The 14,593-nt window shown below is 36.1% G+C and overlaps 1 protein-coding gene across 4 annotated transcripts; it reads right to left on the bottom strand.

Annotated features, from left to right (window-relative positions):
- Nucleotides 1-1,714: 1,714 nt before the first annotated feature.
- On the bottom strand, nucleotides 1,715-13,973 carry fam169aa (family with sequence similarity 169 member Aa). Of its 4 annotated transcripts, none has more exons than XM_027145703.2 (12): nucleotides 13,835-13,973; nucleotides 11,013-11,160; nucleotides 10,151-10,250; nucleotides 9,981-10,066; nucleotides 9,703-9,874; nucleotides 8,837-9,016; nucleotides 8,613-8,735; nucleotides 8,428-8,537; nucleotides 8,288-8,318; nucleotides 7,465-7,564; nucleotides 7,250-7,346; nucleotides 1,715-6,708 (listed from the first exon to the last, which is right to left on the bottom strand). In XM_027145703.2, the coding sequence occupies exons 2-12, from the start codon at nucleotides 11,145-11,147 to the stop codon at nucleotides 2,320-2,322; spliced, it is 5,523 nt and encodes a 1,840-aa protein (XP_027001504.2). In that variant the 5' UTR covers nucleotides 11,148-11,160; nucleotides 13,835-13,973; the 3' UTR covers nucleotides 1,715-2,319. The 4 variants fall into 4 exon arrangements, with proteins under 4 accessions (XP_027001504.2, XP_027001505.2, XP_047675003.1 ...); XM_027145704.2 differs by having other exon boundaries at nucleotides 8,431-8,537; XM_047819047.1 differs by having other exon boundaries at nucleotides 11,013-11,148; nucleotides 13,835-13,961.
- Between the last annotated feature and the right edge of the window lie 620 nt (nucleotides 13,974-14,593).

The raw sequence follows: 14,593 nt of genomic DNA, 5'->3' as shown, positions 1-14,593 counted from the left end.
TTTTGGTCTTAATTTTTATTTTATTTTATTCTTTTTTTTTTTAATAGTTAAGGGAAGTTTTTTTTACTATGTACATCCAGTGGTTTCTGAGTGATGTCCCATTATGGTCCCTGGTGCGAACAATAGTTTTTAAAAATGAACTAAAAGAACGTTTTGCCAAGAATTTTTCTGTCCAGTAATGACATCTGAAGGAGTCACAGTGGAACCTTGGTTAATTTGATTAAAACACCCTTAATAGGTGGTTGATTAAGGCAGCACTCTTTTGGCCGAATGAACTCAAATCCCCAGAACCATGCTCCAAAATCTAGTGAAAAGACTTCACAGAAAAGTGGAGTTTATTATAACAACAAAAAGGGATTAACTTTGACTGTTATGGTCAGACCACTATATAATGTAAGTCTATTCCACTTATTATTCCACAAGAAGCTCATATAAGAATATAAGTAATAATTATAAGTATATATTGCTTCATCTCTCTTTCATTTTGTTTTTGTTTTCTAGTTTCCATAGCAATACAGGTAATAAAAATGATCCAAAAGTTGCCATCTGCGGTTCTCAAATTTTATTTGAAACAAGAACAATAAAGATGTTCTAAAATGCACATTTAAACAACAAAAATAGTATTGCTCAGGAGTATTGGTGCAGAAAAGGCATGCGATGTTTTCAGGTGTCAAAAGAGAAACATCTAATTTTGTCCAGTTGACAAAAGTATAAAATATATAATATGATTAAAAGAAGTGTTTCAAAGTTGTTAAATTTGTATACTAAGAACTAAGTGCATACTCAAAGATCCTGAAGAAGTGCTAGTGGACCATCTACACCGGGCATCACCAAATGGCGGACCGCGGTCCGGATCCGCCCGGACCCGTTAAAATTCTAATATTATCATATTAATATGATACTTAATATTATCAATAGTAGATTATAATAAGGAGATACTTAATATGATCATATTAAGTATCTCCTTATTATAATCTACTATTATAAGATTATATAAGCTATTTGATGTTGATAAAAAAGATAAATCTTTTGTTCATGCGCAGTTAATCTAGTTACGACAGGAGCGTCATCAAAAGCTAAGCCAAAAACAGATTGTTTCTGTTCCATACTCCAGAGCAGAAGGTGGCAGTAATGCACCTAATTACGCTGGTAGGACAGTTGCATGCCCATTTCTCTCATTAGGAACGGAAGATGGAAATGGAGTAAGGAGAGGTGGAAAGCAGAGAGGAAAAAGGGAGCTGCTCAAAGCTCTGCACTTTTCTTTTATTCAGTAAATTCTGCCCTGTTCTATTTCAAGTAAATTTACTTGAAATGTTCTTTTGCCTAAGGTTCCTGTGTTATTAATGTAGTTAATGTTTAAAAAAGGGGAAGCTCAAAAGTCTTTTAATTTTTTTATTAAAGATTAAAAGCACTTTTATTTTATTCAAAAGATTCTTATGTTTTACATTACATGAAATATAGGCCCTAAGTTCAGGCTGCTCAAAGCCGTGTTTGCACGTTTTATTTATTTTATTCAGAAGAAATTCAATGTCTGTTGTCTGTTACTTGACATGTAGTAAAGACAACTACAGGATTGTTTTCCATTCAAGTGCCATACAAGTTCAGACTTTGAAAACGCTTGAAATTTAACAATAAATTATATAGAAATGTGTGCATTATTGATTTTATTAACATGAGGGTACACTATTTTAAGTGACAATATAAGATTCGGACCTTTGCTGGGAGGAAATTTTAGTAACTGGACCTCTTTGAATTTTATTTGAATACCCCTTCTCTACACTATTTACCTGCAATGTACTTCACATATGAGAGAACATTTCTAATCCTTATGTTTTAATATTTCATTAAAGTATTACATTACAGGTACAGATTTGCCCAGATCTGTACTATAACTATAGAAGAGCTAAAATAGACATTTTTAAAACAATTCAAAACTATTTACTTACAAAATGTTCTTACACAATACCGAAATAAAAAAATTAAACATTACACTGTGGAATTGAATATTATCCATAAGCACAAATATATAAAGTCAGTACTTCCACATTTGTGACAAGATAAAGAAAAACATAGCTATATAGTGATACATAGTACAGAGTACATAAAGTGAAAACAGTAAAAGTCTGTGAATAACAGTAATTAAAGTAACGTTCATTAATAGAGGAAGCAGAAAAAAAAGTTAAAGCAACAAAATGTAATAAAAGTATAGACTATATTTTGAATATTAAATTTGTATTTTCAACTTAAGTTGCATTAAAAAAATAATGTTATTTTATTTTATTAGAGCCATGTTGCTAAAAATGTTTTTTCCTCCTTAAATTACATAATTTCTGCTCTTGCAAGCCGTTTTGATCTACGAGGTGTTAGCTCATCTACGGCTGTTCTTTTCTGTTGAGGTTTCTTTTCCTTTTTTCCTGAAATCACCTCTTTTACCTCCTCTGCCCCTGACTTATCTTCCATTTCACTCTGAAAATCTAGCATCAATTCTCTTCTTGTACATGCTGGTCCTTCTGCAGGTGAAGCTGCTGCTGATTTCCTCCCCCGAAGGAACCTTTTTGTCATCACTCCATACTCTTCTTCTGTATATGTGATTTCTTTTTCACTTTCCTGACCTGAAGCTTTGGTCTCCTCAATAACTTGGTTACATTCTGTGTTATTACTGTCAATCTCTTTATCCAGCTCCAAGGTGAATGTTTCATGTAGAGTTACCCAAGATTCAGTTATTTCCTTGGCATTCTCCTCACTTTGCTCTTGTTCCTCTTGAGAATCTTTGACATCTTGGGGTTTTCCAGCCACTTTATCAGCTTTGCCTGCATTGTTTACCGACTCCATTATATCCTCCATTGCTGAATGTTTTTCCCTTTTCTCTTTAACTTTGTCCAATTCTTGTTCCACTACCTTGGTATGCGTAACCTCTTCTGACACATTTAGAAACTTTGACTTATCTTCTGTCACTGTGATATCTTGGCTGTTATTTGCATTTCTAGAAGTTTCTTCCTCTCTTGTGTTCCCCTGGTCCTCATCTTTATGGGAGATTTCCTCACCTACAGTATTGGTATCCTTTATTTCTTCAGCTTTTCCTTGATCATTGGTTTTATTTTCTTCTTGTGACCTCACATCAGCCACCTCCATTTCTGTTGCATCTACAGTTGCAGAATGTTGATTATTTGCCCACACGTGTGTTTGACCATCATTTTTACCTTGATCTTGTCTGCAGAATTGTTTGGATTTCCTGAAAGAGGCAGGTTTGATTGTTATTGTTCGTTTTCTTAAGGCCTTTATTTCAACACCTTCGGCATCTTCTGAATGATCATGAACAGCTTCGGTAATCAATGTATTTATAGTGCTATATTTTGCTTCTTCAAAGCATTTTTCTTTTACTCTTTTACTACGTTCTTTTTCAAATGTTTTCTCAAGCAACATTTCCTCCAGAGCATTATCTTGTTGGTCACTTTCCTGTTTAGAATGTGCATTTCTTACTTCTTTCTCCTGATTCTCATCTGCCAGGTCAACTTCTACTAGAATTTTCCCTTCTTTTGTTTCTACCTCCTTATGACCAACAGTTTCTTCTACCACATCTTTTCTTCCATCAGTCACCTTCTCCATTTTATCTACATCATTTCCAGGTTTATCTTTTTCTTGCTGCTGGTCTTTTCTTTCTGCTTCAGAGACAGCTGGTATTTCCTTATTGTCGTATTTTGAATTAATCTCATGTATCTCCAAAACAGCAGTCCTGGATTCTTCAGTGCTTTGCACCGCTACTATTTCATGACAAAATTTTGTCACATGTCCGTCCATCTCCAGCTCTACAACATTTGTCTGTGAGATACGTTTAGATCTTCTTCTTGGTGTTACTGTTACTGTTCTTCCCCTGAGGTGTCTTATGAATACAGTTTCATCTTCTTCATCTATCTCCTCTTCTGTGTTTTTATTTACTTTTGTTTCTTTGTGTACATTTTGGAAATATATAGACTTTACTATGACACTACTAGGTCTGAGATTTCTGCTTTCCTGGACACTGTCACCTTGAACAGATGTTGTTATTTCTACCAGAGGTTTTTTTGAAGCCAGCTCTGCTGAAGCATATTTACCTTTTAAGGTAGTGTCTTGTGTTTCTTTCAAATGACCTTTCACATCTTCTTCTGCAAGAATATTCCCATCTTGTGCATTGTTTGTAATGAGTGTGTTATCCATACCCAGTTCCATTGCTGCTGCTTCTTTGGCTCCTTCTTCATCTTTTCTTTCTGTTACAGGTTCTGTTACATTAATCTCAACCAATACCTTATCTTCATTTGCAGCATTATCCTTGATTAGCATTTCTCCTTTCTGTGACTGTGTTGTTTCATTTCCATCTGTTTCATTTTCACTTGATTGCCTTTGGAAATCCATATGCAAGTCAGATTGATGTAGTGTAAACATAGAAGTGGACTCAACTCCCTTCTCCCTGACTTCTTCTGGTGCCAAATCTGTGGCCAGTTCATCATCCTGTTCAGAATTATGATGATGCAAGATGCACTGGACATGTGTAGCTGTCTCTAAACATTCATTGTGATCTGATTCTTGTGTTAAACTTGGATTTTGCAGAGTGGACTTTTCTGTTTTGGATTCCTCACCCATCTTACATTCATCACTGTATTTCTCATTAAGCTTACTTGCCTCATCTTCAATTATGCTGTTCACTACCCTGCTCTCATCCACATCTGTGTCCTTTGCAGCTGGATTTATATGTGAGAGATTGTCTTCAGTGGGATTTAACTTCTCTATGTTCTCTACCTCTACAGCTTCAGTCTGTAATTCTTCCTTTACCTCTTCAGGAATATCCACTGCATGTTTCCTCAGTTCAAGCTTGTTGCTCCTCTTCTCCTGAGAAGCTGCAGAAGTAGAACAAAACTCACCTGTTAGATTGGGGTGAACATTTATGACATCCACAAACACAGCAGAAGCTTCTTGCAGTGTCAAAGTTGATGTGGTTTCCATTAAATCCTCTCTATGTGCCATTTCTGTAGTTGCACTATCTTCTTGTATTGTGTCTTCATCTTCTTTCACACATTCAGATGTGTACATTTGTTCAGTTTCTCCATGTTTTATATCCTCAGGTGCAATCTTGTCTTGTTCTGTAAAATTTTCTTTCCTTTTATTTTCCTCAACATCATTTCCAGTGGACTTCCTTGGGTTCTCATGTTCTTCAGCTTCTATATAAACCTTATCCAAACTTATTCCCTCTACACAGGTGTTCTGTACAACTGAAATCCTATTTTTTGGATCATTTTCAGCAAACACATGTACAGTTTCTGACTCCATGTGCTCTCCTACTGCAACCTCAGACCCTAAAATAATGTTCATCTCATTATTCTTAGACTCAATTTGTTGTTTAGGATCCTCTAAATGTATCATGGCTTTAATTTGTCTTTGTTGTGGAGTGGCTTGGTTTTTCAGTTGTACTGATCTCCTGAGAACATTTTTAGTCAGATCCCTCCCTGCAGCCTGATCTTTGAGCTTTCTAGAGCGTCTTAATGGAGTTACAGTGGTTGCCTCATTCTCTTCCCATTCTGAGTTATCCTCTGTTAGTCCTGTTTCTGAGCCTGGTTCCTCCTCCTGCTCTTCAACAGTTTCTGCAGCACACTGCCATTGTGCTTTTTCAGTGGTGATGCGTACTGACTCAATTTCCTCTTCTACAGCAGTGTCAGTGTGTGTCTCCATAACGTCTCCATAACAATTCTCATTTTGAATTTTGTTAGGTTCGTCCTCTGCAGTCAGATTTTCTATTTGCTCTTTTTCTGACTGAGATTCTGTCTGCTTTAATCCTATTAACTTAGGCTCTTCTATATGTTTGAGTAACTCTGGTTGCTTTATTGATTTGGATTGTCTAGTACATATTTGTTTGGAAGAGGCTATAAATGTTTTCTTAGAAGAACTTCGGAGGACGCTTTTTGTCAGTTCACTTTCTGCAGTCTGATCTTTGAGCCTTCTAGTGGGCTTCGATGGAGTTTCGTAGTTCGATCTACGTTTGTCACCATGTTTCCATTTTGAGCCTAAACTGAAAGCCATGTTTACGTTTTCCTCTTGTTGAATCATCGTGGTGACATTCTCCTCCTTATTATTAGGACTCGGGTCTTGGTCTTCAATTACCTGCTCTCTTTCATGTAAGCTCTCTAAGCCAGTCTCTTCAACTATGTCCTTTTCTTTCACCTGCTGAGTTTGCTTTTTTCCTAAAAAAGTCACCTCCAGTGTGCCAGCTATATCATTCTCTATTTCTTCTCGGTCATCAACAATGTTTTTACCCACTGATCTTTTCACCATCTCTACTTCATCTTTTATATCTTCATTGTTGATCATTTCTGCCATATCTGTTTGATCTTTTTTGACTTCTACTATTCCTTCAGAGGTTTCTCTCCCATGTAATAGTATCTCTTTATCAATGTCATTTTTACTTTCGTTTACCTCTTCAGCTTTTTCTTTTAACTCGTCAGTTTCTAATGACATATTAACAATCTCCACCTCTACTACCTGCTGACATTCTATAGGTTGGAGATCACTCCACTTTAGGCTTTGGATTTCCATAGCCGGAGTCATTTCAGGCACTTGTTTGTTTTCTGTTTCTGACATTTGGGTAGTTTCAGGGATCAGTTTGTTTTGCCCTTCACAGTGAAGACGAGTATTATCTTTTTTGGGGTAGGCAGAATCATGTGTCACTGTCTCCATTGTGTCCTGCAAAAAAAGCCATTACAACATACAAAGGACTTTCAAATCCAGTCTAATTTATCAACCATGTAAAGCAACCATACTTTTGTTCTCCATGCAAACTGTACAGACACACAGATACATGTATTTCTATGCACAGTATGTGATTTATCAGGTTATTTGTGTGTATTTTTATAACCACTCCTGGCACACATAGACTAATAATTAGAAGCTTTCTTTACACAGATTGTCAATCATCTCAACATAACAGACAAAGTAATTGCTTACTATGAAGCTTAAAGTAAGGTACAGTCATTTTCTACTCTACAGTAGTAGAATTGTACTGTTTTTAGCTGCAGGTGATAAATGCCAATTTTCTACCATATCCGATTATATTGCAGTATATGCAAAAAGTGTGCCGTGCAAAAATCTGGCTGACATAGATGGGTTTTGTGCAGAAACAAAACACAAAATTAACACTTTTCATATGTTCAACATGAGTATATAAATGAACTTGCAGAATCCTTAGTATTTATATTTTTCAATATAAAGTAATACTTATCCATACCTTGAGTTCAGACTCTTTTAAATTCAAAGAAATTTTGCCATCCTCCTGCACTGGGTCATTTTCTGCACACTGTACATCATACTCTGTGTCTTCTACCCTGCATCGTGCACACATTTTAAGACACAGTTCAAATTAATTGAGCTTTCTAACTAGTAATTTTCATAATGCTCAGTTCATAAACTTGAATGATGCATGTTAAATGTTTGAAAAATAACCTGATGATTTTTTCATTTGTCTCTTCTGTGTTTGCTTCAAGTTTTTTACGCTTCAGATTGCTGTTTCTGCCAAGTGTTATAACTGGTGTGTCCTGTAATTCTGTAATGAGGAACGAATTAAACTCAGTAAATTTACTGACTGCTGATGAGCATGTTTCCAATCTACAGTGCTTGAGTTGTTAACATAAAATATGTAGCAGTAATGACAAGGTTACTCTTTATTTGAAACTTGAAATTATGCTTGAAACTTTTAATAATAACACCGGTATTGCAAATAAACCTGGATACTTAACTGAAACCTAACTGAAACTTCTAACTGAAATATTTTTTCTTTACTTAGCACCACAAGGGCTAAATAAATTTCATTAGAATACATTAGCTTAAATATGGTTGTCAATAAAAAAGCAATAATCAATCATTTAATATTGACTGTGGTGAGAAGTAACACCTTTGATATAATCCTTTAGTGTAATACTTAAATTTACTCCTTCATTCAATTTACAATACAAATATGTGCATTTCCTCTACAGTGCTTAGCTCTACTAATAATCTCTAAGAATTACCCACTTTGACTGGTTCATCCTCTGACCTCAGAGAATTAATGTGGTAAATCCCAACAGTCAAGATTCTGCACTATATAATGTTGCCCATTTATGTTGTCCAAAAAAAGTAGTTGTATAACGTGTTTAAAAGTAAATAAAAAAGTTAAATGAAAGGAGAGTTTTGTGAACCAGAAAAAGACTCTTCTAACAAACATAATCCCAAATTTTTATTTAGCTAACTAACAAGAAATTCATGAAATATTGTTCTTTAAAATACTTGCCTTTTGTTATTTTAATCTTGACAACCTCCTCCTGAAGATGTCCAAGAAAAAGAGATGAATTTTTTGTAAAATAATAAAATATCTTGAGAATCACCATGTTAATTTTCAAAAATATTAAGAGTCAATTAGTTATGTACTACAACCTCCATGAACTCCATTGTCTCCCGTACTTGTGTCATCCCAACTTCCTTTGGGATATCACTATCTTCTGTATCTTCAAAATTCAATTCTCCCTCAACTTGGTGATTTTCTAGAATGAAATTTGCAGAATTAAAGAAAACTTAGTTCTCTAGCTTTTATGCCAGAATATTAAGCACCTCCTTACCTTTTAGGTCCATTGCTTGTAATTTTCTGGCTATTTGGATTCTCTGAAAAGGGCTGCCAACACCCACTATTTCCCACAGCAGCTCTGTGTCATCTGGATAAAGACTCATGTATTTTTTGCAAACTACAACAAGAAATTCAGGATGGAACATGTATGAGAGATAATTAAAAAAAAAAAAATCACTGACAAGCTTCAGGATGAAATGCTTTATACTGTAGCAATACCTTTGAACATTGCTGGTGAAAGTGGATATGACAAACCCATGATTTCTTGTCTGAAGCTGACAATAAAGTCCTCCAGTATTTGTAGACCATGTCCATGTCCACGGTAATCTTTCCGGATGAATATGGTATCCATGACAGGAATCTGATAACGATGGGTCAAGAATGTTTTGCACAAGCTCCCTATTATTGAGAACAAATAAAAATGGGAACATAGGTCTGTGATTGCTTTGTAAATATGTTAATGCTGGTCTTGTTTTCATATAATATGATGAATAAAGTAATAATAATTGGTAACTTCAAACACAATTTGTCACCTGTTGACATGATAAAACTGTTTCTCTCTCCCACACACACTCAAACATTTCATCATCAACATTTCAAGTTTGAGAAAAGAACTTTAATTTGGAGTCAAGTTAGAGTGAACAACTCAGACCATTGAACCATTTTGTTTCATTCCCCTGATGCTCAAGCTACATGTATGTTGGGGAATATTTTTATTCCTTCCGACCCGATTATGAGTTGCGTTCACATTCACAGGAATCGCAGCTCAGAACTCACACCACATCCTAAAGGTAGCCTTGAGTTTGGTACAGTGGTGTGCTTCTTGGTCCACATGACAGCTTTCACATTACCAATTCATCATAGAAACTGTGCGCTGTTTAAAACTAAACTGCCAGTCTGAAAGCTCCTCTAACAGAGATGCGCTCAGTACAGTATTCCAACATCCCAAAACAAGTCTCAGATCATTTAACTCCGCTGTTTTATCATATATGCACCATTTTTTGTTTGTCATTTTATTCAAACATTTTAACCTTTAACTCTTGACCACACTAAAGCTTTACAGTTTATATAGACAGAGAGCATACCTTCAGGTTTGACTGAATAAAAGCCAATGGCTTCGCCATTTTTCCAGAGGATTTTGGCAATTTCATCTTCTCCATGACAAGGAAAAGGCACATCGTCCCCGACCATCTCTTTTGTTCTGTATATAATTCTGTTAAGGACATACAGAACTATCCTCTCTCCAGGGGTCCTTACCTGATAAGAAAAAACTAAATATTCTTATCCTCATTTTTTTATAATTGCTCATTTGGAGTGCAGATGATACTGAAGTGGCAGTACATGTACTGTAAATGGCAAGAACCTTGATCAGTCCTGTTCGTGAGGAGTCTGCTGTTTTAAGAATATCTTCAGCTGACCACCACTGATCCAGTAGGTAGAGTCCAACAGCTAACAGAATAAAAACAGTGAATTGTCAGTGATATCAACAGTCAATTTAAATGCTTACTGTATCATATTTCGGTACCATGTTACCTTTAAGAGTTTCTTCAGGTGAAAATAGTGCAAGGATCTTTTGTTTAAGGTCAATTCCATAAAGGGGAACAAAACTCACATTACAGAGGCCAATCTCTACCTGAATCATGACATAAAAAAAACATTACATAATTTGTCATTAAGATTAGAACTACATTATACATCCTTACACGTATATACATTAACTTTACCAGCCACTTTACCTGCAAATGCAAAAATAATGAGTTATTTCTGTTTAATAACTCATTATTTATAGTTTTATCTATTTCCAATACAATACATATCAAAAGTGAACTTAAAGTTACAACCTAGATAGCTGTCACGGTTAGACAAAGGCGAATGAGGATCCAAATGCAGTTTTTAACATATTTAATCAAAAATCAAAAAACAGGCAGGCAACACAAGGCAGAACACAAGGCAGAACACAAGGCAGAACACAAGGCAGAACACAAGGCAGAACACAAGGCAGAACACAAGGCAGAACACAAGGCAGAACACAAGGCAGAACACAAGGCAGAACACAAGGCAGAACACAAGGCAGAACACAAGGCAGAACACAAGGCAGAACACAAGGCAGAACACAAGGCAGAACACAAGGCAGAACAGAGACATAAACATGCAACATACCACAACGACTAACACCAGGGAAGTGGACAGACATTAGATATAGGAAACAGGAACCAATCACAAAGCGGAGACAATCTGAGACAAAGACAACACACCTGGAGGAAAGCTTGAGTTCAATTAGTGTCCATGGTAACCAATGAGTGGGTGGAGCAAACAATTAACAGCAGGGCAAGACAGCAAACAGAAACAAGGCAAACACAGACAGACTCATTAAAATAGCATTGTCTGATCTTACTTTCTTAGATCCAGGTATGTTGAGGTACTCATGAATTTCTGAATTTCTGTACAGAAGTTTAGACATGTAGCTTTTCGCTGTCTGCTCCAGGGATCCAGGATCCACATTGGCCAATATATCCACCGGGAACTCCATACTGAGAAGGAAACTTTAAGGAAACTTTAGTTAGGTCACTGAAGCGCTGAAGCAAATACTCTAAATTGTTTTTATCTGGTTGCTTTAGCCTGTATGATCACTTGTATGATCAAATAAAATCTTTGATTTACCTTAAACCTTCCCAATATAAAGAGCAAAGGAAAGTGTTAAGGAAAAACAAAAGCTACTAAGTAAAAGCATCACACTCAGAGAATTATTATCAAAGCTTTATGGTCTTTCTGGATGCATAGCAAACCAGTTCCTCTCATCTCATTAGAGGGTTCAGTACAATACTACAGGAAAATTCTCTCTGGAATGAGAATACACCCTCAAATGCCTCTAGCATATTGGTGGGTTTTATAGAAGAGTATTATAAAACATGATGTGTCTAAATGCACAACAGATGCAACTGCATAATATCACTATTGGATGTGTATTTTAATCATTCTTCAATTTTCTAATTTCTAATGAACCCAAAATTGAAATCTTCTATACAGTAAATATAACCTTCTTTTAGAAAGACCAAAGGCCCTTAGCCCTGCTTACACATTTATCAACACACAATTTTTGAATACCTGCATTAAAGCACAAATAGAAGTTTTACAAAACTTAGAATTGTCAACATTTCTAATACAAGCCAATTAGGTTTAATGTTATATGTGCATTCCTGTCAAACTATACACTATTTACTCGCTCCATGACATGTACAGCCTTCAGCACTTATTTCATAACAAGAAAATGAAGAGAAAAAAAACTGTAACATGCCCAAACAACAGACCCCTTTTTCTTAAAGGCATCCTACATCTCTCACAATCAGAGAGACAGAGGTCTGAGTGTCACATGTAAAATCCACAGAACCCAACACAACCACTGTTTGGTCAATAGCTCTGAGAACCCTATTTCTAGTACATGCAAAGACACACTGTGCTTTGACCTCGGATATATGCTCTATACAGGCTTTTCTATATCAAACACAGAAACTACACAGATATAAATCCTCCAGAACTTTATCCACAACAGATATACACACAAAAACAAGCAAAGTTTTTAGCTCTTGCTGTAGCCCCAAACCCCACCCTGCTCTGGTTTGGCAAGTTTAGAGTCAGTGCTAATAAGATGTGTTGTATGTCTGTGTCTTATATGACAGGGTGAATTTATTTAACACCTGTACCACAGGATGGACAGAACAACTCTGATTTTAAAGATAAACCTATGAAAAGCTAGTACAATTTTCAGTAGTCTGCAATAAAGTCCACAGCAATGCTAAGGGGGTGTGTTCATCTGTAGTGTGTGTGTGTGTGTGTGTGTGTGTGTGTGTGTGTGTGTGTGTGTGTGTGTGTGTGTGTGTGTGTGTGCCATGTATGTATTTGCAGTCAATGGCTCCCCTGTCAAGGGAAAAGACCAGTGAAGCAGAAAAGCACACCCATGTGTGAAAATGTGTAGATTCACTGAAAACCAGCTCCCATACACTCCCTATAAGCCTGCACAACCACGCAACTCAATACAGGCCCTGCACTGCACTGACGCATTTTCACACTCAACTCTGGCCAGCAAATATGCAAAGATAATTTACAAAAGCCTTGTTCTTAAAGAGTTCCTCAGCAGAAGCACTTTGCATAAAGTAGCTTTATTTTTAATATTCTGAGGCAGCTGTGATTCTACAGATCTAAGCATGTGTAACTAATTGGAAAAGAACATGGTGTACAGTTCAGATCTCAACACAAAGGCCATCGCCCTAAGGTAATGACTTTACATGGACTCAGTCAGGTAGCCTTTTTGCAGCCAATGATTTGTAATTATTTTAACCATAACATGCTAGCAACTATTGAAGTATTAATTCAGCCACAGAGCTCATTCTGTGTGTAAATTCACACATGCAAATGGTATATTATTAGTTTTATAAGTAACTTGAGTACATGTGCAAACATTTTTATTTTTAAATATTGTTTAAATGTACACATGTTAAAGGAACATAAATCCTCACAGTGCATCTAGTGTCTTTAATTCATGGTATTAAAAATGCAAGAGAGAAAGAGCTTCTGAGAGAGTGGTGGGTGAAGTCTGGAAAAAAAATCTAACTAAACTTTTTCACAACCTTAAAAAATCATGCAAACAAGTGCATTGCATAAAGAAAAAGAATAATGTTGTACATGTTTGTGATAAAATCGTCGAGTTCACAAAGACGCAGTTAATACAGAGGCCATATACACTAAACTAAGGCAAAGGGTGTGTGTGTTTGTGTGTTTTTATTGCAGAGGTGCAAGCAATCTCTTATTGTAACTTAAACCAAGCATAAACACTGTAACTTGCAGTTTGCTTTGTTTTGGAAGTGATATCTAGAGTTTAAAATTCTCAATAGAAGTGAGTACAATGTGTTATTTAGAGTTGCACCCACCTTTTTGTCTCCAAAACACACAATTCCGCCTCAGAGCAAGTTACCAATACTATTAATACATTAATACCCAAAAGCTGTAATGAATACAGTAGGCATAAGTAAGTGTACTGTTTTATGGAATATAAATGTCTGTACAAAGCGTTTCCTTCCGCTCCTGATGTTTATTTTATGTAATTAAAAACAAAACTAATAACACTTTGCCACAATACTTTATTCTGCTTAGAGGAAAAACAATCAAAGTCTAAATGATCTGTCTGAGTAAGTGTGACACAGAGAGAGGGAAAACACTCACCCTAAATATGCTGAAGAGAAGAAGAAACAGCGAAGGGAAACCTTTTTATTTATTTGTTTCTGTAAAGCCCTGTGATTTTAGTACTGCACGGTCGTTCACACAGTAACTGAGTGGGCAAAAAATGGCAATGAGGCTACATGCACGCTCCCTCCGGGCGCGCGGGCGCATCCACAGCTGGAGCAACGAGAGCGCGCACAAGCCCTCTTGCATAATCCACATTACCCAAAGCCTCTTTGGTCTAAATCTGGAACAAGATACGTGTCCTACCTGCTACACCCTGTGTCCTAGACAACCTGCTAAACGCCGACCACAGTGACTAGTAGGCAATCATGTTGTTTTATTAGTTTAATACTTTCAGCTTAGATCATAACAATCAAATAATTCCAAGTGTTTACTGGGATACTTCCTAACAAAGGAGCCTAATAGGATCATCTGGTTTTATTTTGTTACTTCAATCTAGTTTGAACATAATGCCCAGCTAAGCCTTTAAATATTCAATATGGTATATAGTGCTAAGTGCAAAGTAAAACACAGATTTGTTTTTGCCTGAGGCTTTTGGCTCACAGACATTATTTGTTCACAAAAATATAGTCTTTTTAGTTGACAGGCAGCTCCACCCTTTTAAAGGAGTAAATAGCTTTGACATCAACAAACCAGATTTTCACTGTCAGTGGCTTCAACAGATCATCTATAAAATTGTTACACATACCACAGTGTTTTCTGTTATACAAGAACATCTCAATAAATAAGAATGTAGTG

Source organism: Tachysurus fulvidraco, chromosome 9 (genome assembly GCF_022655615.1).
Source record: "Tachysurus fulvidraco isolate hzauxx_2018 chromosome 9, HZAU_PFXX_2.0, whole genome shotgun sequence".
Taxonomy (NCBI): Eukaryota; Metazoa; Chordata; class Actinopteri; order Siluriformes; family Bagridae; genus Tachysurus; species Tachysurus fulvidraco.
The sequence above is the reverse complement of the archived record's forward strand: the minus strand, read 5'-3'. Positions and strand labels throughout refer to the sequence as shown.